At 32.7% G+C, this 26,686-nt stretch overlaps 1 protein-coding gene and 1 long non-coding RNA gene across 3 annotated transcripts; one reads left to right on the top strand and one right to left on the bottom strand.

Moving 5' to 3' along the window:
- Window positions 1-14,649: 14,649 nt before the first annotated feature.
- On the top strand, window positions 14,650-25,857 carry LOC136202297 (eukaryotic initiation factor 4A-2). Of its 2 annotated transcripts, none has more exons than XM_065992819.1 (5): window positions 14,650-14,851; window positions 23,463-23,532; window positions 23,710-23,816; window positions 24,204-24,634; window positions 24,925-25,857. In XM_065992819.1, exons 2-5 carry the CDS (start codon window positions 23,465-23,467, stop codon window positions 25,558-25,560), a joined length of 1,242 nt encoding a protein of 413 aa, XP_065848891.1. In that variant the 5' UTR covers window positions 14,650-14,851; window positions 23,463-23,464; the 3' UTR covers window positions 25,561-25,857. The 2 variants fall into 2 exon arrangements, with proteins under 2 accessions (XP_065848891.1, XP_065848890.1); XM_065992818.1 differs by having other exon boundaries at window positions 14,651-14,847.
- On the bottom strand, window positions 18,361-22,298 carry LOC136202298 (uncharacterized). Its single transcript, XR_010674401.1, has 3 exons — window positions 21,773-22,298; window positions 20,359-21,332; window positions 18,361-20,258 (listed from the first exon to the last, which is right to left on the bottom strand). It is a non-coding gene; the product is annotated as an uncharacterized lncRNA (long non-coding RNA).
- Window positions 25,858-26,686: the final 829 nt, after the last annotated feature.

Below are 26,686 nucleotides of genomic sequence, written 5' to 3'. Positions count from 1 at the left end.
AACAATCATTCCCAAATTTTCCAAACCACCAAAAAAAAATTAAAAATTAAAAACAATCAATCACCTAGTTAAAATTGAAGAGATTAGCGGCAACTAATCCAATAGAGATTTGGGTTCGGACATACTTTATTGTAGAACCAAATAATCTCTGAGCAGCGGAAGCGGAAGCAAAACTATCACCATGATCTTGTATCACCGGTGACTATCAACCACACGGTGATTATCCGGGGAAGAGAGTATGATCCACAGACTAGAAGCTAGGAAGATTGATTGATTGATGGGGAGAGAGGGGTGGCGCAAAGATTGATTGTCTAGGGTCGTGTTGATTAGGTTAGTTATTAGGGTTTGGTGATGCTCTTATTCATAGTGAGCCCAAACCTCAATTCTCTTTCATCTCATAAGATGGGGCTAGCCCGTTCCATTTCGGGCGGGTCGGATTAATTTGATCCATATACCCAATTAATCCTAACAAAAATATACTTAAATCACAAAAAAAATCAATTATCAAGGGGAATAATCAGGGGTCCATTAAGAATCCTCATCACGCCTCATTCTCGTTATGGGGGACAAAATTATTCCATCTCCGTAAGGTTGTAAAAGACGCTAGGCGCTAGTCGGATGGACATGACCCTCGAAGATTAATTAGAGATTAGTCGGAGATGAATCATATTTGTATATTTGTATATTTTTCTTGCTATAATCAACAATTTGTTATATAAATTCAATTAAAATATGTATGATACTATATAAAAATAAGAATATAAAATTATTTAATATAGAAAAACACGTATGTTAATAACATATATCTTTAAAATTGTTCAAAAATTAACATTTCAACAGCAACATCATTGAAACAACTCAAAAGTAAATTAGACTAAAGCAAAAAATAAATTCACAATAAAAAATGCTTTTGTTCATCATCGCTTAGACGGCGGCGAGATGATTTAGGTGGAGCCCAGACGATTAAAAAACGCCAAGGGGCTAATCGGAGAAAATCGGGATGGATTCTCGATATATATATATATATATATATATATATATATATATATTGAATTGAATTGAAAGTTTACAACAATAATATACATTGTCTTTTTTTTTTAATCAATGCCTCTTAGCAACAATAACAGGGGACTCGAAAATTAATAATATTAATAAGGATAAGTTACAATTTTAGTTGTATATTTATTGGGAAAGAGCAGATTTAACCGCTACATACAAAATAATACTACAATTTTAAGTATTAACTGGCGATGAGTTTTTTCATTAACAAACGATTTGCAAATTAAATTCTTATTGAATTAATAGTCAGAACGTTACTGTTTGGAGGGTAGTCATATTATGAAATTATACATGAAAAACTTATCTTTGATTAATGACTTTTGAAATTGCACTATCTAGTAAATCTTAGGTTTAAGATTGCACTCTTTTGTATGTAAGTGGAGGCAAATTTGTTCTTCCCACCATAGGGAAATTTTTTAGTTTATCCCACAATAATAATTATCTAAATATAAATTCTATTAAGAAAAAAAATAAAAAAAAATAAAGATATATAAGAAAAATGAGTAAAAGTTAAAAGGATAATTAGATATTTAGTGAAACAAAAAAAGTATAAAAATAAGAAAAGTAATTAAAAAATGATATTTTAAGTCTGATTATCATAGTTCAAAAAACAAAAAAGTCTGATTATGATAAAATAAAAAACAAAATAGCAGAAGAAAAGTATTTAGAAGTGAAAAATGACAAGTTAATGGGAAAGAAGAAAAGATACATTTAATATTGGATTGAAGGAGGAGCAGAGAGCACGGGTAGGGTAGGGAAGAAGATAGGGGAAGATTTAGAATTACAAGGAGCATCGGTAAAAGTAATTTCATAAATGTGTATGGTTAGGGTTGCCTCACTCACTCTTTGAACTATTAATATTCAATTGTTAATTAAATTAACATAATCTCTCTCTCTCTACTCTTTTGTCTAAATATAATAATAATAGAATAAAAATAGTCAGATAGAGAAGCATGAGAGCAGCCTTGTGTTTTGTTCTATAAAAAGGCCCAACATGCCATCACTTATACACACCAAAATATAGCTTAGCTTCTTTTGTATGAGCTAGTAGAAATCACATACCTCCATCTAATTCATCTTTTTTTTTTGAAGCTCTTTACACAGCTTCTACAGAGAAAATTATACATTTTCTGGTGACTAGTGGTTTGAATATGGCATACGGGTAAAAGGGTGGTGACAGAAGAGAGTGAGCACACATGGGTTTTTTCTGCATCATTTCATGCTGGAAGCTATGCGTGCTCACTCTCTATCTGTCACCCCGCCTCTCTCTCTCTCTCTCTCTCTCTTCACTATATACTTATTTTGCTTTGCTTAATGTTACTGAAATTCCTATGGGGATTTCTTCTTAATTAGCACTACACTACATATACATATAGTTTCTTGTTTAATAAGTATTCCTTTTCTTAATTACAGATATGACAGATCTGATTGTGTTCTAATATTATCTACACATTAAAATAATCATCACTCTCTCTCTCTCTCATTCATCATATATATATATATAATTAATTGATGATGGGTTTGTAGTTTAATACTAAAACAAGGCAGTTATTTGTTTTAATCATATATGTGTGTGTAAGAGAGGCATGAGACATTTTACTTTGTGGTCCTGCTACAAGGAGACATACATCAATTTTCTTCACCACCACTATTTTACATCAATTATACGTATACCCATTATTCATTGATGTTTTTTTATTACTTCTTAATTTCACCCACCATGTCATGAAGAAGAGATGGAGTCGGAGCAAAAAGCAACCCTAAAAGATAGTCACGGAGCTTCAATTTCACAACAACAGAGATGAGGGTGGGTGACTTCACCCTATATATAGAAGCATTTTTAAATCAGGCGCGTAATACCAGTATCTATATGTATTGCATCAAGTTTTTTTTTTTTTTTTTTTTTTTTTATTAGAACAAGATGGTGGAGTAATTCCATTTCAAGCATATTGTTATATATTATGAGTGTGATCAATTGGAATTTCCAATTGTATCCTTTCAATAAATCTGCATGCTGTGCTGTGCTGTGCTTTTTCATGTTCTACTGCTGCACACATCATTGATTCATAAGCAAGGCTCTTTATCAATGACATCGCCCAAATGCAACCACACTCATAAAATAAATAAAAGGTTTTTGTTATGTCTTCATTAACCAATTAATTATGATTATTTTTATTGAGCTAACAGTTAAATTATGATTACGATTCTCTCTGAGAACATAAAATGTAATTCAACATCATCTTATCTCATTTTCACACATTCAACATAACAACATCCAAATAAGTCTATTGCTGCACACAGTTATGGGACTTAAATAACTCAACTTTACACATAATATATATAACTGCAAAGTAACTTGTATTGTATATAAGAAATAGGATAAATTACACCCATACACTCAATTTAGTCCTTTCTTTATAACCATTACCATTCAAAAACCAACATGAAAAAAAAAAACATTCAACTTTACTATGGCCCTGTTTGGGAATTAGCTGTTAGCTGATTACATTAGCTGATTTGACTTGTTTGTGTAGACCTGTTTAGTAAAAATTAGCTGATTGATAATAGCGGTTTGTGCAAAAAAGACGAATAAGGGCATTAATTTTGGCGCAAGAGAAGAGGGAGTCTATCTATTAGGGTTAAAGAAGTCCATTAATTTTAATATTCCAAAACGCTAATTGAAAAAGCTCCTTTTAAGAGCTTTTTCTAAATTAGCTTTTTCATCCCAAAACTCTCTTTCAAACCTCTCTTCACCAAACACTCCAATCAACGGTTTTAGTGGTCAAACCTCTAAAATTGGTCAAAACCGCTCTTTTTATCCCAAAACCCTCTTTACCAAACAAGACCTATGTATTATATAAAAATCTCTTATAAAATTAAACGACTTCAAAAATAACTAATAACAGACTTTAAAATAATAATAAAAAAGTTTATGGAGCTGTTTAGAATTAGATTTCTATGAAAATGTTGTTCAATTTTCTAAATCACTGTTTTCGAGCTTCTCTTTAACAAGCATTTTCTCTTTCTCAACCAAAATTTGGTTCGGGGTTTTTTTGGGTCTGTGGTAGGGTGTTAGCATAGCTGGGATGTTCGCCACTTATCCTTCCTCGCTAACCAATCCTTAATAAAAAAAAACCAAACAACAATGAAATAATTTCAAAATCATAACATTTAAAAATTAAAGTTGTTTAAAATACATGTTATCGGTGGGATAAAAAGTGAGAATTTTAGTTAAGTAAACGACAAATTCAGAAATTTTATACCAGGTTTTGAATAATGGGCCATAAAAATTGTAAGACTAAAATTAAAGGGTCATAAGTCTAATTTATGTTGAGTAAAACTAAATTTTATATAAAAAAAAGATATATTAAAATTTATTATATTTTACTTAACATTTTTCACACCCTTATATATCGTTTAGTTCATAGAATGGAATATAATAGACATTATCAATGAATAGAATAAGAGACAATAGAACAAGTATTTTTTAGAATTAGTTATTCGGATATATTTGATTGGTGGAATGGAATAAAATGGAATAGTTAGTTTTGTAATTAAAAAAAATAACTTTACTCTCAAATGTAATTTCTTATTTATTTTAAAATTTTAATTATTACCATCAATTATTTAAATATTTATGATATATTATTTAAGAAAAAACAAATATAATGTGAAAACAATAAAAACAAGAAAAATATAAAAAACGAAAAAAAAACATGAAAATGCAAAATGTGAATTTTAATTATCACCATCAACCTTTCACGTTTTTTTTTAATTTTTTACATTTTTACCTTTTTTACGTATTTACCATCTTTGTGTTTTTTCCGTTTTCACATTTTTTATGGTTTTTACATTTCTACTGTTTTCACATTGTTACTGTTTTTCACATTGTTACTGTTTTCATGTTTTTTTTTTGCGCTTTTCTGTTTTTACCGTTTTTCGCATTTTTCCGTTTTCCCCTTTTTTTCTAATTTATAACATTTTTTCACGTTTTTTATCCGTTTTCACGTGAAATGTAAAACAAATGACTAATAAACATGAGATGATTAATTTTGGAATAAGAAATATATTAGTTATGAAATAGCTATCCTAGCTTAAATTAAGGAATCCATATTCCACCAATTGTAGAATGCAAATTCCATGGAATAGTTATTCCATGAAAAAAATGAATCAAATGGTGGAATATGGATTATCTAAAAATAACTAATTATTCTTTCTTTTATTTTATGAACCAAACATGTCTTGTATATTAAGGGTCAAATATTAAGATGCTAACAATATTTGTTGAAGGCTGAAGGCCTCTTGGCTGTGGAAGTCGTTGAGAATAATAAACTTCAATCACGTTTTACACTAGCTGCCCAGTTGAAAGAGAGACTATCTGCCCCTTGGCGGGATGCTTTGATCATTAAGTTATTAGGATGCAATATTGTTTACGTAGCCCTAACGTCACGTGTTCTGGAATTATGGAAGCTGGTGGTGGATGTAGAAATCATGGATATTGGCAATGGCTTTCATATATGTAAGTTTGCACATCTAGGTGATCGGGATAGGATAATGTCAGTTGGCCCGTGGATTGTGCAGGGCCATTATCTCACTATGAGGACTTGGACTCCAGAGTTTCGACTTGAGAGCACTAGAATTAACTCCACTATGGTCTGCGTACGTTTCCCATGTCTCCCCATGCAATTTTATGATGAGGACTTGCTTCTTTCCATTGGGAAAGCGGTACGAAAACTATGTGAAAGATTACATTGAACAACTGTTCGAGTGTACAAAATGTATTTGAAGTTGGTTTGGTGAGATTTTATTCTAAAAATAGTAAATAAATACATAAATAAAAATAACAAGTCAAGACAAACTTAGAATAGGTGGTCAGTACATATTTTTATCCATATTCATCAAGAATGTTGTGAAGTTCGATGTTCGGGTCTCTTCCTCCTCTAGTCACTAAGGTCCGATCTCCCATATTCCAAAGATACTAAGACTAGTGAATAACCAATTCTCCTTGAATTATTAGTATTCACGCATTAAGTTCTAGGAAGCATTTCACAAATGAAAATCCCGATACATGACTAATCGCGTCTCCATCCATAATCATGCATGCTAATAGGTGGTTCCGTGATTCAAGAGCATTCTCATGTCATCTTGCATCACTTAAACATAGATTGATAAGATCTAAGCATTAAAATTATATCAACAACCATTTAAGCTAAACATTCTTTATTAAATAATGTAATAGAAATACTTACAACCACCAACCTAAGCTGACCAAACTTGCTAAGATAGCTACTCCTCATTTTCATGAGAGAGTAGCCTTAAACACCATAAAAGATGAGCTCTTTAAGGAAAAGCTCCCTAAATATAATATGGTTGGAGGTAGAAGATGCTAAGATTCTGATACAAAGTAGAAAATGTGCTTTTTATACTATAACAAAGATTTCTAGGTTGAAAAGAGTAAAATAGGAAAATAACTGTTTGAACAGTAAAAGCAAATAATCTTAGTCATTGGATCACAAAGACGTGTTGGAATGGTGAAAGATGGTTGAATACAATTGTATCTTACTTCTTCTTTCTTTTGCTAATGTTAGATACACGTGTAAGTCCATTTACCCACTTTTTGACCTGAATCTGGACTGAAACAGACTGTTCAATCCTTTCACATAACTGTTTGCTTGAACTTAACTAGTTTGTTAGAATAGCTATTTGCAGCTTGGATTTAGCTATAAACATGATCTTTTTATGCTATTCTCCATGAATGTTCTAGCTAATAAATCTTGTCAAATATGCTCGTATCAGCGATCACAAACAAAACTCCTTATAAATATGTCTCAGACCCTCAAAGCCTAGGTACAGACTCACATTATAGAGAAACATAAATCGAGAGCCTCGTATATATTCACCAAGAGATTCATTTGACTTTATCATCAGAGTGGAGTCACCTCTCAACATCCTCTCTCTAACCTTTTCTTTGTCTTACCTTAGGTATAGAAAAGTCCATGCTGATCCTCAAAATATCCACAAACTTAATCTACAATATCATTATCTTTTGGGCTTCCACAAAAAGCTTGGAATGAATGCCCCAAGACCATATGATAGGGATCCGAACGAAGGATGATAATCTGAATACATCAGGGATTAGGTACCCCACGACTATATGCTTATTCAAATTATAGTAAGCAAAATGACAGACATAAGACATATGCCTGTAGGAGTCCAAGTGGATATATCTTATAAGAGGCGATACACGTGGTAGCTTCCTATTGGGAAATTGATCCTCCAATAGAAGGTGAGGTTCAAGAAGTAGCCAAATAAGGATAGAAGATTTGTAGATTTGATCATCAAAACTATCGATTAAATATCAATACCTAATCAATTATTTTTCGACATTAATTAGCCCTTCACTCCTAGTACTGTCGTGAATCTATTTCACATTCCGTTAAAGGCATGTGCTCAAACATGTAAAAACTGTTGGGGTTTAGTGTTCTATAGACAATTGTTCCAGGATATAAACTTAATATAAATGAATTGTTCTTTATGTCATTTGTTTTAATAAGATATGGTTTTATAACTGTATGAAGGCAACCTCCTTTAAAGAACTAAACAAGTCTAATAAAAGGAAATCCCTAAGTTTATTTAAAGTGATTATAAAGTGTTCATACAAGCATGAAGTGAGATGAAACATTATAATAAACTAATAAACTTAAAACCACCCCAAGTCAAGTAATATGTTTTGAATAAGGGATTGACATATCACTGTTGAGACTTGTATGTAACAATGTCTTCTGTCGAGACAGAGAGATGATCTCAGAAGCTTCAGATATGCAGATATCTGGACAGTTACATGGATCCAATGAAAGGGGTTCATTAGGATTGGGGACCTGACTTGAGACAACAGGATGGGTAGATTTATCCTTATCACCTGTTCATCTCATTGGTATTAATAGGTATAAGTAATCCTAAGACTCAAAGGAATGTTAATTAGTGATTCTGGATTATGGAATGTGATGCTTTGATCCTGTTGTAACACGATCCATAACAGAGATGACTCTGGGGTATGAACGACAGACGTTGGGTATCACAAGAAGTAATTGCAGGATAGTTATACATTGGATTGAGCATTTGTCACTCCTGATAAATGGGAGATACGTCCAAGGATCGCTTGTGGAAGACTTAACTCTAAATCCTTGCAAGGTGATAGCTTAAGACTTGAAATTCAGATTTCACTTAACCTATCTAATTGGAGTTAACTCGGCCTGTACAAGTAAAACGAACGTCTCGCTATATATGACTTGACATTGCCCATAGTCATAAGATTCTGTTCAAGGATGTAGTTGATGAAGGATCGAATTATACTGTAACTAATACGGAAAGGTCAACGACGGAATCAACCTATCTTCTTATAGCTCTGGGAGAATGTTTCGGATCTACCAATCACAGTTCGCATACTCATTCCGTTATGCAAAGATTAAATATAATTCTAAGAAATTAATTTAATAGTTGTATACGGCTAGAAGCAATAAGAACCTAATGGGTCACACATAAGACTTGGAGCCCAAAAGAGAAACAAATATTAATTAATTGATGGAAGCCCAACTGAGTCCACCAAGGCCCAGTAACATAAAATGGGGGCGATTTTATGTAGATAAAACATAAAGGAATTACTTTAATTTTGCAACAATTATAATTACATTATGATTGCGAATTAAATTAATTATAGTATAAATAAGTTAGGAGGTTTAATGAGATTAAATTGCTTCTATTATTATCCTATCAATAAGTTGTTATTATCTTTATATTTAGATATAATTATAGATAATAATAACAAGAGTATTATTCCAAATATAACTCTTATTAAGTAACCTAATTCTATCTAACTATGGTTTAGATACAAGAGGTTATTTATACCCCTCCTATTAGAAAATTTCGGCTAACCCTAGTCTCTCCCGCAGACTGAGAATTTCGACCACTACAGTAGAGGACGGAATTCCACCGATTGCTTCCGAATAAATTGATTTCATCTCTTCCTTTTTCTCCTTGATCTTGTGTTGATTAATTAGAGGCAATCTATCCTGATTGCTATTACTTGGTTGAGTTCTAATCGTTTACTTATATGTTTTGTTATGTTCATGAATGTAGAAAAGACATACAAAAGGAGAAATTCGTTTTGCTTCTCCTACATCATGTCAGTTCACGATTTCGCGGATTCCCGGAGATTGAACCGTCAGATCGTCGCGATTTTTGGACAGGAGCTTCTAGACATATTCTTCCACGTTTCCACTGTTGGGATTGTCGTTCGGAGGTCTGGAAGGTCTGTTCAGGTAGGGACAGAGTGGTAGATAATTTCCATCTCTTTTGAAGTTGTGGGCACTTCGTTTGCAACGGTAGATTGATCGTCATAAAGGTATTTATGTTCAATCCCTCCTTGTATGAAATAACGATTAACGGATCTTGGAAAAAGGAAATAGGTAAAATTTTTATATTTCCGCTGCCAAACGTTTGCCTATTATTCTTCAAAAACATCGCATCATCATCCCAAAATACATTCATGCACATTTGACAAAATATGGAGCATAATCAGGATAAAAAATTTAGTGTCCGAATGGCGAAAATAATTGATCACAGACTTTATACATAAATTAGTGAGAAATTATAGTTCAACATAGTAAGATCATTGATGAAAGACCTCATATATAAAATAATAAATGTTCAGAAATTGCACATAATAAAATAATGGTGCATTCTATGGTTACTTTGTTTTTGACAAAGTACCATTACTTGGTGTGTTTTCACCATTAGATGATGGATTAGAAAATTAATCTAATGGTGAAAACACACAAAGTAAGGCTTAAGCATAACCTTTACCTAAAATAATTAATCAAGAATTTTATAAAAATAATGAAAGTTTAATAATCTCAATTTTTTTTTATCATTTTCTTTTTAAAACATGAGACCACTAAGGTTGTAAATGAGGTGGAGAATAGATGAGAAGTGCTTCTTTCGGCCTTATCTGCTTCTAGATGAGAAATCTCCATCCCAATTTATAAAATGGAGAAAATATACTCATTGTTTCCGTCCTTGTGGGATCCCTATTTCTCAAATTGTAAATAATAATTTTTTTAGTGAAATTTAAAATGTTATCGTATAATACAGTTAGACAAATACAATCTATAAAATATACTATACGTGATATAAAAAAAATACATCAATGACAATTCATAAGTAATATATCAATCTATCAAATATAAAAATAAATAAGAATTGTCCAAATATAAAAATAAATTTTGAAAATTCATATAAACTACATGAGATAAGGATCCTCATGGGATGGAGAAAGATCCATCCCCGTCCCATTAGCCCCTTGATTGATTTTTTTTCTCCATCTTTATTCCATGGAAAAAATATATGAGAATTTTCCGTTCCTATTAGATGAATTTATGCCGGAAATTAATAATGTCCTTTTTGTTTGCAACCCCAGATGCGACCGCAACAACATCATGTGGTGTCTTAACATTACTTTTTATTTTTCAATTTATATATAATTTAAAAATAAAATATATTGTAAAATAATATAATAAACTAAATAATAATAATAAATAAAGATAAAGATAAATTATAAATTAAATACATTGTTATAATTTATTTTTAAAAATATATAGTTTAAATAAATGATGTATATTTATATATTACGAAATAATAAATAATAAGATATATATACTAGGCCTGTTTGGTTCAGCTGTTAGCTTATAGTTGTTGCGGTTGTTGTTAGCTGTTCGCAGTTGCTGTTAGTTGTTTGTTATTAGTTGTTTAATTACTAGTGTTTGGTAAAATTATATTGGACTGTTGCAGTTCAGATTTAAAATGTCTAATGTGGACATGTTTTAAATTAATCAACGACGAAATTATAAAAGGAAAATGTGAAAAAATGCTCATAACGTTTACAACTAGGAATAATTTTACTCTTAACGTCTAAAATTATGCAATTTTACCCATAACACTGACAGCTAAAAGGAATTTTACCCCCTAACATTGGCAAGTTGGATCAATTTCAGATTTTATTAGAAAATATAGATATTTTATTTCTTATTCTACACTAGTTGCACATATCAATAGTTCTAAAAAAGAGATTTCATAATTTTTTGTAATTTAATAATAAAATTGAAAATTAATATTTATAAATTCGGTGAAATATTTGAAATTTTTTTGTCCAACTCGTATAAAATACAATATATATTTTTTATTTTCTTAAAAAAATTGACGTCTAATCATATATTTGTGATCTGTTACTAACGATGATAAAATAGTGCACATGTGAAGTGTAGATGACAATATTTATAACCAAGAAGATAGTTTGATAAATTATTTCTCAAATTGACTCAACTTGTCAATATTAGAAGTAAAATTGTTGATGGCTACCAATGTTAGGGGTATATTTGCACCATTTTAGATCGTTAAGGGTAAAATTGCTCCTAGCTATAAAGGTTAGGAGTATTTTTGCACCTTATCCTATTATAAGATAAAAAATGTGTTACTTACACCATTGTTAGGTGTATAATTGCACCATTTTAGACGTTAAGGGTAAAATTACTCCTAGCTAGGTACCAATATTAGGGGTATACTTGCACCATTTTAGACGTTAATGGTAAAATTGCTCCCAGCTATAAATGTTAGGGGTATTTTTGCACCTTATCCTATTATAAAATAAAAAATGTGTTACACAAATTAATAAAAATAATCTATAAAAAAATAAAAAAATTATTGAACGCAACAAAACTTTGTCCTTCCGGTAATTATGTTGTAGAAATATAAATAATATCAAAGAATAAACATATTTTGTGGAAATATGAAGGATAATTTTGTTAATAACAAATAACTACAAACATCTTACTGCGGTTTGAAGTGAAACGCCAAACGCTCCAATGCTAATACTGCTGGGGTTCGAACCCTGGCCTTCTCACTTACACTCCACACTGCTTACCACCAAGCCATTTACTTTCCTTGTGTATTTTGCCGCGTGCTGATTAATATACCAATGTCCTTGTAGCTTCTATTGTTTAATATTTGATGCATGCACTTATTAATATTGATTAAATTCGCACAATAATTATTAATAGAAAAAAATAAATGTGCATAATAATTAATTATTAATAGAAAAAAAAACCAAGAACATGCTCTAATTTCTTATTTATTTAATTCCTCTATATTTTTGTAATTTATGTTTTAAATTGTTAAGGACGATGTTCTAAATATTGTTACATATGTTCTAAACTTTATAATTTGTGTTCTAAAAATTAAGATAATGTTTTAAAAAAATAGTAAATATATGGGCCATTTTTTTGTTCAAAAAAAAAAAAACTCACATTCTAAATAACATAGCGTATGTTCTAAAAAACATAACATATGTTCTAAAGTTTATAGTTTGTGTTCCAAAAATTAAGTATAATTTTCTAAAAAAAGCAGTAGATATCTGGGTCGTTTTTTCACTTGTTCTATAATATAATTTATAACTCATGTTCGAAAAAACATAACACGTGTTCTAAAAAACATAACGTATGTTCTAAAAAATATGTCGTACGTTCTAACTTCATAGTTCGTGTTTTAAAAGTTAAAATATATGTTATAACGTATGTTTTAAAAAATATATAGTTTGTGTTCTAAAAATTAAGTATAATATTCTAAAAAATCAGTAGATATCTCGATCGTTTTTTCATTTGTTCTATAATATAATTTATAACTCATGTTCGAAAAAACATAACACATGTTCTAAAAAACATAACGTATGTTCTAAAAAATATGTCGTACGTTCTAAACTTCATAGTTCGTGTTTTAAAAGTTAAAATATATGTTCTAACGTATGTTTTAAAAAATATATTTTCTTATATAACATAAATTACAAAAATATAAGGGAATTAAATAAATAAGAAATTGGAGCATGTTTTTGGATTTTTTTCTATTAATAATTCATTATTATGGACATTTTCTTTCTATTTTTTTTTTGACATTTTCTTTCTATTAATAATTCATTATTATGCAAATTTCTTTTTTTTTCTATTAATAATTTATTATTATGCACATTTAATCAATATTAATAAGTGTATGCATCAAATATTAAATAATAGAAGCTACAAGGGCATTGGTATATTAAGCAATGCGCAACATAATACATAAAAAAAGCAAATGGCTTAGTGGTAAGGAGTATGGAGTGTAAGTTAGGAGGCTAGGGTTCGAATCCCAGCAGCATCAGCACCTAAGGAGTGTTCTCACCTAAGAAAGGGTTCTCACAGGCCCTCTTATATATATATATATATATAATCTTTTGAGCAGGTGTCTCCGCTTATTCAAAAAAAAATTATGGAAAAATATCAAAATTGGTCTCTTTATGTTTTATAAAATTTTAATTTAACTTCAACACTTAACTATTTATTTTAAGGCTTCAAACCACAATTCCAACAATTAAACCCAAAAAAACTATTTATTTTAAGGCTCATTAATTAAATATATTTTTTTTATCAAAGGTTAAAAATGTTTTATTCTTTAAAATGTGAGTTTGAAATTATATTTTTGACAGTTTAAATTACGGTTTTTACAGTTTCTTTATAAGAAATATGGTTTTTGCACTTCGAACATTTAACTATCACTTCGAACAGTTTAAATTACAGTTTGAAATGGTTCAACTGTTATTTAACTGTCACTTCATACCGTAACTTTTCGGTAACGTTTGAAATTATAAACTTAACCATAACTTTTCGGTAATATCACTGAAAAGGTATTGTTAAGTTTATAATTTCAAACATTACTGAAAAAATAAAACATTTTTAATCGAATTAGATGTTCATTATTAACTAATTTGATAAAAAAAATATTTAGTTAATAAGTCTTAAAATGAATAGTTAAGTGTTGAAGTTAAATTAAAATTTTGTAAAACATCAATGAACCAATTTTGATATTTTTCTATAATTGTTTTGAATAAGTAGAGATACCAATTCAAAAAGATTAAAAAATATATATATATTAAATAGAAACCGAAAGACTTGCAAATTGAAACCGGGAGCTAGTCTTTCAATTTCGAGTCCGGTTAAACAAACCATTCTGTTAGAGAGAAAAGAAGAATATAAGTAGTGAAAGAAAAATAGGAGGAAGCTTTTCTTAATTTTATTTCTTTTCAATTTATGCTTCTTCACTTTTAGCTTATACAAGATAACTATTTATAGTATATGAAAATGTAACTATTACAAACCTAATAAATAAACTTAATGACTCTTAATGACTAATTAAGAGTGTAACTTAACATTATATAATTTCTTATAAGTTATTCTAAAGTAACTTAATAATAATCAACATAAAAACTATTAATTATAAATTTATTATTTCAAACACCTTCAGTGGATAAAATGTTTAACCGAGTTGTTATTGTATCCTTAGAAAACCCATTTTGGGTAAAAATTCCAATCTAATGTTGAATGTAGTATATAGTATTTTTTAACAGAATATATATATTATTTTTAAATTATATAAAAAAAAAGATAAAAAGAATTATCTCCCACTACGGGTCAGGGCAACTAGGAACCTCCAATTTCATTAGGGGAACTCGTTTAACAGCCCCTTTTTAACAAGTATTTCTCAACTATTAAAACAATCCTCTCCTGCCATAGCCGTCTCACTCTCACTACCCATCCCATAGCCGAAAAGATCTCCTGGGTACGCCAAGAACTCCGCCGTGTCATAGCCATCGAGATCTCCACCGTGTTTTAGCTTTCGAAATCTTTGTTGCCCGTAGCTTATCGACAGCAGGTAGGTCAGATTTCTTTTCCGTTAATTTTTGTACCAGTGGTTCTAGTTTTCAGTTTCTCCTTAAGCTGGATTCTGTGTCATTTTTAACCTCAACTGGAATGGACCATTTCTCCTCTTTTCATCTAAATCTACTTGGCTCCTTTTCCCCCCTTAAGAATCTGATTGTTTGTTGTTTGACTCATTGGAATCAAAACATGGATTCAAAAGTTATATATTTGTTGGAATAGATGATATTATCGTGGAATTCCTATCAATTTTTTAAATAAGTACTGTATTATGTCCTTAGATTTATTGTTTAAGCTTTATTTGATTCGTCAAGTTGGGGATTTATTGCCAATTTATTGCATAATGTTAAGAAGACCACACTTTTATAATTAGAGGAAGATATACCTACTGGAGCAGGGTACTAATGTTGTTGGATTAAGTTAGAGAAGTTATAGTTTCCTTATAGTTTTCATAAGCCTGTTTTCAATTTCGACATTATATCTATTAAAAAACGATACTGAATTTCTTTCTTGGTGTCTGTATGCACAACTATAGACATGAACATACACCATATATAGGCATAGTAAGGGATGCTTTCAAGTTTCCAACAGTAATTTATTTGAATTGATGATTACAAACCTGATGTAATTGTTTGATATTTCTCAAGTTATAACACGGTGTTAATTAGATTTTACAGCATATAATTCTGTTTTTGAACAAAAAAAATTGTTACCTGGCTAATGAAGCAAGGTGAAAGATGAATTAGCTAAGGGCATCGGACTAGCAAATTTCAGAATGGAATAAATAAAGTTTGAAGGGTCATCTTAAAAGGGTGCTCAATAGCCTTGTATTTTGTAAAGGAAGTGGTCTATAGTTCCCGTAGAAAATCATCTTTTTTCACGAATGTGATTAGCACTTAGGGTTTGCCTATAGTTCCAGTTATTCCTGTGTGTGTATTCCATGGTAAGATTGATGGGTTGAAGGTGATTTCAGTGGTGTTAGCTATTTGGGGTAAAATTTCAATTCACACATGTTTAATTAGTGGATTGAAGGAGAATTTAGAATAATGGACTCCAGCTCCTGTACAAAGTCATGACATGATCATGTTTATTTCTCTCTACTTACCATTAGATATAATATAAGCAGTGGACTGGCTTTTTTTGACTTTATTGATTTTATCTTGTTAAAATCGATTTTTTATGGTATTTTTTGCTGCAATTTTGCTTATTTCTCACAATTTCCTGTGTTGCCATTGATATTTTTTTGTGATGTTTGCTGTTGACATTCAACATAATTGAATTCCATACAGCTTGAAAATGGCGTAACTATTGATTTAAAGATGTTAAAATGTCTTCTTTGTAAGGGAAATAGTGGAAATATTTGAATGTATTCATTAGTTAGTATATGTGCTCGTGTGCATGTGTGTGCATGTGCATGTGTGTTTATGGCCATAAGTTGAGGTTTATGAAGGTTCCACCAAAAAATCTGAATAATGCTAAGTTCAAGGCTGAATTTTTTATGGATTAAGTTTTTGTTATTTATTAAGAAAGCCTTATTCATGACGTGTCATTAGTAAAAGAAGAAAAAAAATTACATAAATTTAATTATGGGATATTTCAAAGTGAAATTATAGAATGAAATGACACCGTGAAATAAACTCACCTAATTCCACTTCTACAACTTTTCGCTGCCTGTGCCTATCTACAATGTGTGTTTCCTTTAGTTCCTCAAGAACAAAAGATCCGAGGAGTTTGGAAAACCCTAAACCCCAATTCTTAAATTCTTAACTTAGCACTTGAGCGTGATATTAAGGGGAGACCGAAGCTCTTAAGGTTTACACTAGAAAGAAGAAGGGGAGTCATGTGTGAGGTTGTGAGTTTGTTAGTTGATTAGGTTTTTGTTGTCATAATTGTTTTGAGGAAATCCACCTTAGGATTTGGGATTTTTGGGGCTGGTCCTGTAGCTTGTTCTTTCCATTTCTTTCATGTATTCAATGAGAGGAGGGGGACAAACATTGTTTCATTCCATTGCTTATTGTTATGATATCACTATTTCCAATTCTTCCATATCTATTCTTCATTTCAGCTGAGTATTAGTTGGTATTTCCTATCAGTTTGATTCGACATGCCGGATACCGGCAATATGGAGCCACAAGTTGAAAGTAAGTTTGATTCAATTGAGGCCAAAATAGTGTGGATAGAAAAGTAACTCACGGGGATGGGTAAACAAGTTACCATCTTACCTCAAAACCACTTAACAATGCAGATTTCCATGGAAGACATCAAGGTCCAACTGTCTAGCTTGATGAAGAAACTTGACAAGCAACCTACGAACGAAGTAGACTCTGTTTCCATCAGTCGGAATCCTCGGAGGGACAAATAGAGGGAAGCACTGGAGAAGCAAAGGTGGTTGGCCAACACCCCACTATGGGTACAAGGAGCCAACTTGAGATGGCGCTGGTAACCCATCAACGACAATGCAAAATCAACTGTAGAAACCCACCTAGCAGGCCGAAAGGTGAGATAACCTCTCTCTTTGAGGGAATAGATCCAAAGGGATGGTTAACCAGAGCAAAAATGTATTTTCGCATCAACCATACACCAGAGGAGTTGAAGATTGCTAATGCAGAGATCTGCATGGAGGGACCAACGATTAACTGGTTCACGATTCTCCAAGAATTCACGCCGACAGGGAAGAGTTTTTACAACGTTTCAGTCAATTGGAGATCCAAAATCCATATGAAGAGCTGGTTGCAATGCAACAAAGAGGCATGGTGGTGGAGTTCATTGAATACTTTGAGATGGTGGCTTCTTTGGTTCCCCGTCAACCGAAACTGCAATATGTGGGATATTTCCTTAAAGGATTGTAGGAGGATATTCGTAAGCAGGTCAAGATGCATAATATGATGACCAAATTAGAGGCGATGAAGCCGGCGAGGGTTCCAGAAACGCTAAGGATTGATGTCAAAGGTGGATGTTAAAGCCGGCCAATAGTCCGGTACAAGCATAGTTATTTAAGGCACAAGGCGCACTAAGGCGCAAGGGGGTCTGGAGCCAAGGTTGTAAAAAACGCTAGGCGCTAGTAGAGCGGACAGGGCCCTCAAGGATTAATCGGAGATTAGTCGGAATTAATCGGGGATTAATCGGATTTGTATTTTTGTATTTTTTATTTGTTAATCAAGAAATTATTATATAAACTCAATTAAAATATATATTATACTATCTAAAAATAATAATATAAAATTATTTAATATAGAAAAACATATATATTTGTAACATATATCTTTAAAAATGCGTAAACATCAACATTTCAACAACAATATCATTAAAACAACTTAAAATTGAATTATAATAAACCAAAAAAATAAATTCACGATAAAAAATACTTTTGTTCATTGTCTCTTAGGCGGTACTTAGGCGGTCTAGGCGGAGGCAAGACGGCTAAAAATCACCTAGGAGTCAATAAAACGCTTGAAGGGACTAATTGGAGAAAATTGGATTCTCAATTTCGAGCGCCTAGGCGGTTCGATCGGTCTTCGTTTCGACCAGTGTCTGGAGCCTTGACGCAAGACGCAACTTAAGGCGTGCGCCTGAGCAGCACGAGGCGCACAAAAAAAAAATCATAAATTCATAATACTAGTCACAAGTAATAAAAAATAGTCAAATACCAACAATAAAACCATAAAATGTATGAGTTAAGTTCTAGTTAACTACTAAGGCACAATCATAAACTCGTAATACCAACTTAAAAGTTAAAACTAAAGACCAAAGTTCAACTTTAAATAATTAATAACACTAATAGTCTTCTTGACTCTAGAAAACAACTAATCTTTAACTTCTTAGTCTTCCTTCCTAATCTTCATCAAAATCATAATTATCATCATCATTATCACTTCCATCATCATACGCTTCTTGAATAAGGTTCTCAATCTCATCATCATTGTCGCCTTCCTCATCAAGGTACTCATCATCTACAAAGTTGGGTTCATCGTCTATAAAAGACAGTTTACCCTTATCTTTTACCTTAGCCTTAGGCCTAACACTGATGCATTTGCAACATTTTTTCCTACTCTAGTTTGATAAGCACTTTCATCATCTCCAATAGCCCTACTAACACTAGCCCATCTCAATTCCTCATTTGGGTATACTAGATCATCATCATCCGACTTCTCTCAACCATTAATTGGAGTTATCTATATCTCCTAAAGAAATAAGGTCAAGAATGTCAAGAGTTTCATGTCAAAACTTTAGTGCTTGGTTATAGTTCACAAACACTAAATCATTCAACCGTTGTTGAGGAAGCTTATTCCTCTTTTTACTATGAAGCTGAAACATAAAATACTCAATATATCATATATTTTGAAAAATAAGAATGATGCTAAAGCTAAACAATAACACTAACAAACTAATAAAGTCTCTTACATGTTCAAATATGCTCCAGTTTCGCTCACATCCAGAGGCACTACACGTGAGGCTTAGCACTTTCACTCCAAAATTTCTTAAAGTTGGAGTGGAAGCTCTGTAACAAGTCCACCAATCAGTTGTTACATCAATAAAAAATTGAGCTTAAATTGAAACTTTTACTTAAAACTCTAAGTTAATATTACAAAAGACTATTCAATAATAAATATTACTAGGAGATTTTGTGCTCTGATGCCTAATAGCAAACACGTTCCCAAACAACCATTTTGCATATTGATACATACTTAGCTCTTGAAGGATAGTTTCTTGCTCCTCATCGATATGAGAAAGCCTTTGGATACATTCATAGGATCCATTACAAACCTCTACATTCGGGAGGACATCATTCGGATAGAAGTATTCCGGGTTAAGATAATTTCCAACTGCATGTAAAAGTTGATGAAGCTGACAATTCCATCTTTTGTCTATATATTAATAGACTACGTTGTATTTCTCTTCCTTCTTCTCACGGTTCTCAAAAGCCGTAGCAATGGCTTCTTTAGCTCTATCCATCGCTTCATAAGTGTACCCCATTTGTCGCCTTTTCTCACCATCAACCAATCTAAGAACATAAACCGATGGACCAAATATCTTTAAGATATAAAGAATATTTGTCCAAAACTATTCGACATCACAATCAGAACAACTTTTTTACCACCGGCCTCTTTTGTCCACTTGCTACTTGTCCATTGTTCTGAAGTGAATATCTTCCTTAGATTATGTTTTTCTTTATGTAGGCGTTGAAACGTTAAGGAAGCAGTTGCAAACCTTGTCACACCGGGCCTAACAAGATCTCTTTTATTAGTGAATGTCCTCAACATGTTCACTACACCCGGTCGAACATAAATGTAGGAATTCAAGCTTATTCCCTTTTTCAAAGTTTGTTGAAATCCAACATCAAATCAACGGAATGAGCAGCACATGGAGTCCAAAACAAATATTTGTTTTCTTTCATTAACTTTTTACCTATGAAAAAGAAATAAGCATGCATAACTCCATAAGTATCAAAATTGAAAATAAGCATTAAACATGAGCTAAACTTAAATAAGCATTAAACCATACTAACCTGCATTGACATTGTTAGCAGCACTATCACTAACAACTTGAACCACATTCTCAACATCAACACGGTCCACCATCTTTTGAAGTAGTGAACACATCAAGGCTCCTGTCTTTGAATATTCAGAAGCATCAACAGACTATAAAAACAGTCTCACTCAGGGAATTCACCAAAAAATTGATCAAACTCCTACTCTTATTAGTCCAACCATCTGACATTATCGAGCATCCATACTTTGACCATTCAGCTTCATAGCTCTTCATTGACTCCTTCACTTCATTAACCACCTTATTTAGAAAAGGTACGCACACTTCATGGCAAGTTGGAGCTTTCGTACCAATACCATATTGACCAATCACCTCAATCATAACTTTAAAACTCGGGTAGTTGACTGCATTTGAAGGGAATGGCAACATCATACATGCACTTGGTAATCTCCAAACATGCTCTTTCTTGCAATTCTTTCTTACATGCATCATTTATCGTTGTTTGCTTCAACTTCGCATCTTTTCTACTTTTCACCACATTTTCTGCACTAGGTGTGAAATACAAATCTATTTGACCCTTTTGTCGTGGTCTTTTTGATTGTTTCCCAAGTTTGGTATTGCTCCCTTTCAATGGTTCAACCTCAAAGGTTATATCATCTTTGGTTGTGTCGTCACCCAAACTTTCTACATCCTCAAAGTCCATAAATGTATCTCTTTGACTTTGAAGAATGGATCTTTCAGTCTTCTTCTTCACCATATAGGATGAAATCTCATCATACACATGTTGTGGACAATTCTTACACTTTTTTGCATTTCTAAAGCCTCCTACAATGTGTTGTTTGATGCGACTAATCCCACCTCTGAATGTAATACTACAGAAATTAGAATTCAAATCATTCTTATTCTTTGCTTCCAACATTTTACAATATTTCCACCCTGGATGCAGAACTATTAGGCTTATCAGTCCCGGAAACCGAAGCTATTGCAATTCACCTGCACACATAATAAGGTGAATATCATAATCCTATTAGGTAAAACTTAAACATTTACACATCAACTTATTCGAATAGCATAATCTGAAATTGAAACATAAACATAAGCATATAACCATAATCTGAAATTGAAACACAAACATAGACATGACCATATTCGAATAACATAAACATTAACCATCTCAGATTATATTATCCACAAAATTCAGCACAAAGATAAAAACAGAAACTGAAAAAAAAACAGATTATGAGATACATCTCAGTAAATAAATTCAGCAGAAACAAAGAAGAAGAAAGAAGAGAGAAACAAAACAAAGAGGAAGAAAAAAAGAACAGAGAAAGAATAGGAAATGAATAGAGCAAGAAGAGAGAAAGAATAAAGAAAGAAGAGAGAAACATAGTAGAGGAAGAAGAAAGAAGAGAGAAAGAAGAGAGACATACCTGTGATATCGCTGATGCGATATCGATACTTTGTTTTGTCCTTTGCTTTTATTTTCTAAACTAATAAAAGAATTTAAAAAAACCCTAAAAAGCTCTAACGAAGCCAGGCGCGCCTGGCTCAAGGCGCTATAAGGCACGCTAGGCGCGCGTCTGGCTGACAGCGCCTGCCTCTGTCATCCAGAGGCGCTAAGGCTGGAGCCTTAGCCGTGGCGTGCCTAAAATAACTATGGGCACAAGCCACATCATCTCTTCCATAGGGTTTCGAAATACCAGTGGAGGATTCAGCTTAACCAGAACAGGTGTTGGCCACTCGCTCGGTTACTCAACAAGGAGTGCAAGTGACACAGTGGCTCGTCCAGTGGCAGGGTAAGACAGTTGATCAAGTAACGTGGGAAGATGAAATCACTATCCGGGCTCAATTTCCTTCCCTCCGTCTTGAGACAATACTGTTCTTCCAGCGGGTAGCTGTGATAGCAATGGGATATTAAGTAAGGGCGGACCCAAGTTCTTAAGGGTTTACACTAGAAAGAAGGGGAGTCACGTGTAAGTGTGTGAAGTTGTAAGTTTGTCTGTTAGTGGATCAGGTTATTAAATAAGTTGGTAAGGAAGCCTTAGGCGGTATTATTGTGATAATTGTTTTGGGGAAATACACCTTGGAATTGGGGATTCTGGGGCGGGTCCATGTGGCTTCTTCTTTCCATTTCTTTCATGTATTAAGTGAGAGGAGAAACGCTGTTTCATTGCTTATTGTTATAATATCACTATTTCCAATTCTTCCATCTGTTCTTCATTTCAGTTGAGTGTTAGTTAGTATTTCCTATCACCTGCTTGCAGGTTTTGTTAACTTCTGTTATCTTTTCAGTTTTCTTCACTTTGTCTCACAATCTCTTTTGTTGCATTTCATGCCCTCAAAGTTCAATATTGCTTATTCTTTTCCAATGTTCTCATTGATTATTATGCTTTAATTTGTGTTTAGATATTCAGATCCGTAATTTCTCTGCATGTGTTTTGTTATAATTTTCTATCACTTTTTGCTTTTCTTAAAAGCTGTTCTTATTTTCCTTCTGGCTGTTCGTTGATGGCATACGGATTATAAAGCAGCAGTTTTGATACATGTGATGTGTGCCTGAATATCATTGGATGTTTCCTTGGGTGTATTTTTATCTTAAAATATGAAAATCTATCCGAAAAAGAAAAGAAAAATATGAAGGTTCACATGTATTTATCAGGTTATATAACTTCTTTTTTTGGAAAAGAAAATCGGTTCTTCTTTTGCGTGTGGGTGTGTGTCCGAGATTAATATAAGATCTATGATTGGCCTTAACTATCAGCTTGAGCTTTTAGTTAAAACGGTTCCATGACATGGTATCAGAGCCTCTAGGACCAAATGGTCGAGGGTTCGAGTCATGACAACCTCATAAACGTGTGGAATTCTTGAGTTTTTAGTTAAAGTGGTTCCATGACATACATGTACTAGCTTTAACTTTGAAGTAGACCACTGAAAACTAACTTTTAAATTTTATAATCTTTTGAAAAGTATAATTACAGTATTCAACTATTTATGTTAAAACTAGTGTGAGAAACCATATATATATATATGTATATCTGTGTGTGTGGAGCTATAGGCTGGAATTATCTAGTTATTAGAAAAGCGGGTGTTAATAATTTATTTATTTTTGATTGCCTGTAGTCATGACTGGTCTGGCACCTGAAGGATCCCAATTTGATGCTCGTCAATTTGATGCAAAAATGTCTGAGTTGTAAGTTTTCATTTTTCTCACATCATTTATATTATTCGTTTGGGAACATTTGTTGTATCATATGCTTTCTTTTTGCCTCAGTAGTTTTCTTTAATATATATTTTCCTATGCATTTGTTTTTATGTGGGGGTATTGTTGCCAATGCCCTATCATTATGGTTGATAACTTGTTGAACAGGCTTGGAGCTGATGAGCAAGAATTCTTTACATCATATGATGAGGTTTATGACAGTTTTGATGCCATGGGCTTAAAGGAAAATCTTCTAAGGGGTATATATGCATATGGTAAGCTGCAATCCTCATTTTGTGTTTGCTTTGAGGTTGCTCAACTTGTAATTTGCTGATTATTTGGTTTCATCTGGCCAGGCTTGGAAATTGGTCTTTGTTTACTAAGATGGATGGAATATTCTAGTATTTATAGTTTCGAAAGGAAGATAAATTTTTCAGGGTTTTTTTTGTTTGATACATGAGAAACATAACTTACCACTTCTGAACCATTAGGCAAAGATGCTGCTTATTGCTGTTATGAACTGATAATTAACTTGAGAAGTAAAATCTCTTGCATAGAAGTGCTTATTGAACATAAGCAACTATATATGTTTGCTTGTTTTGAATCTAGTCTAGCCAACTCTAAATATTAGTTCTAACAGTGGAAATTACCTTTCTTTGAAGGTTTTGAGAAGCCTTCTGCAATTCAGCAAAGGGGCATTGTGCCATTCTGCAAGGGACTCGATGTAATCCAACAAGCACAGTCAGGAACTGGGAAAACGGCTACCTTTTGCTCTGGAATCTTGCAGCAACTTGATTATGACTTGGTCGAATGCCAGGCATTGGTTTTGGCACCCACTCGAGAACTAGCACAGCAGATTGAAAAAGTTATGCGAGCGCTAGGTGATTATCTGGGTGTGAAGGTTCATGCTTGCGTTGGTGGGACAAGTGTTCGTGAAGATCAGCGCATTCTCTCTTCTGGGGTTCATGTTGTAGTTGGAACCCCTGGTCGTGTATTTGACATGTTACGCAGACAGTCTCTTCGTCCTGATTACATCAAATTGTTTGTGTTGGATGAGGCAGATGAGATGCTCTCGCGAGGATTCAAGGATCAGGTTCTTAGTCGTATATTAATTTGTATTGTGTTTTAGTTGTCTTTGCCATCTTTTTATTTGAAGCCTTAGTTTGTGGCTGCATATTATCTGACTGGATATGAATATTTATGGTAAGGATTGCATTCATATTTTGTAACATAAATTTCTTATGTTGGTATGTCAGACTTTGTATTGAATGGATTCGACTATATACATTTTTATATACGTTTGTTGATTACATGACCTTCCTATCTATATGATACACTAGCTTATTATTTTGTTCTAAAGATGTGACTCCATTTTTTTTGCAGATATATGATATATTCCAGTTGCTACCTTCAAAGATTCAGGTTGGAGTTTTCTCTGCCACCATGCCCCCTGAGGCCCTTGAGATCACAAGAAAATTTATGAATAAACCTGTGAGGATTTTAGTGAAACGTGATGAGCTGACACTTGAGGGTATCAAGCAGTTCCATGTCAATGTTGACAAGGAGGAGTGGAAGCTTGAAACACTTTGTGATTTGTACGAGACTTTAGCAATTACCCAAAGTGTCATTTTTGTGAATACGAGACGCAAAGTAGATTGGCTTACAGACAAGATGCGGTCTCGTGATCACACAGTCTCTGCCACACATGGAGACATGGACCAGAATACAAGGGACATTATTATGCGGGAATTTCGATCTGGTTCTTCACGTGTTCTTATTACTACTGACCTCTTGGCTCGTGGTATTGATGTCCAACAAGTCTCACTTGTGATCAATTTTGATCTCCCAACACAACCTGAAAACTACCTTCATCGAATTGGTCGAGGTGGAAGATTTGGAAGGAAGGGTGTTGCTATCAATTTTGTTACTAGAGATGATGAGCGGATGCTATTTGATATCCAAAAATTCTATAATGTAGTGATTGAGGAGTTGCCATCAAATGTTGCTGATCTTCTTTGAAGCAATTTTTCTTCAGCGAGGTAACTGGCTCTGAATTTGGAAACTATGAATGTTTATGTCCGTTGTTGTAGGTTGGAGACATTTATTCAGCACAGATGGAGTCTGTTGCCTATCTCCATTCTTTCAAAATTTTGTCACGATTTTTCTGTAGTATTTTCCTTTCTGGGGCGAAGTAAAATTTGCACTGAGTAGTCATGTATTGCAGCTTCACAGTTGTACTGTGTTTTATATTTATTCTGTTGGATGTTTTGTAGGATTGAAATATTAATATATGATTAGTATTTTCCTTTTATAGCAGATGCATGAGTAGCACATCTATGTTTGGAATAGTCTGTCTATTCGCTAGCCTTGTATGAAGAATGAGGTTTTCAGGTTGCATTTACTAGAAAGTAGTCTCATGTTGATTATGATGTCTGTGTCCAATAAGTTGCATATAGATGAAGATGGACGAGGACGAGGACACACTATTATGATTGATTGTATGCAGTGCAGTGTAATGTGACGGGTTCTGAGAATGATAATTAGTTAGCTAGCTCTAACCGCAACATCCTACCTGCCTTACATAGGACCCTTCAAATTACGACTCATAAATATTATCATTCGTTCACTACTCCTTTTAACACTTGTAAGTTGGTCTGCTTGCTTCCCTTCTCTTTGTTAGCTTTTTGTAAAACTACACATTAATGAGCCTAAGCCTTGCCTGTCGATGTTGAGTTTGGAATTTATCTTGAAAGCCTGAATCCTGCTTAACCGATCCACCTTTATTTATATTACACGAAATGGACACAGACACCAGCAAACTTTATTTTTAAAACATAAACTTCATAAAACACGTCTTCAATCGTTGGTATGGTGCAGGCACAAATATGGACATGAAACACTACTATACCTTTATACTATATATGTTTTTTTTTCTCACCTAGATTTAATTTGTTATTATTATTTTGGTAAATATTCTTTTTTTATTTAAGATTTTGTTCATTGAATTTGTTGAATTAAGTAATTAAAATTTAGTTTTTGCATTTATATTGCTTATAATCATAATTTAATTTTCGAATTAATTTGTCTTTAAAATTTGTGCAATTGCGCTTACTGCTGATAAATATTATGTAAGAATATTTTCCTG

This window comes from Euphorbia lathyris, chromosome 8, assembly GCF_963576675.1.
Source record: "Euphorbia lathyris chromosome 8, ddEupLath1.1, whole genome shotgun sequence".
NCBI classification, from domain to species: Eukaryota; Viridiplantae; Streptophyta; class Magnoliopsida; order Malpighiales; family Euphorbiaceae; genus Euphorbia; species Euphorbia lathyris.
Note: the sequence above shows the minus strand (reverse complement) of the source record. Positions and strands in the feature narration are given on the sequence as shown.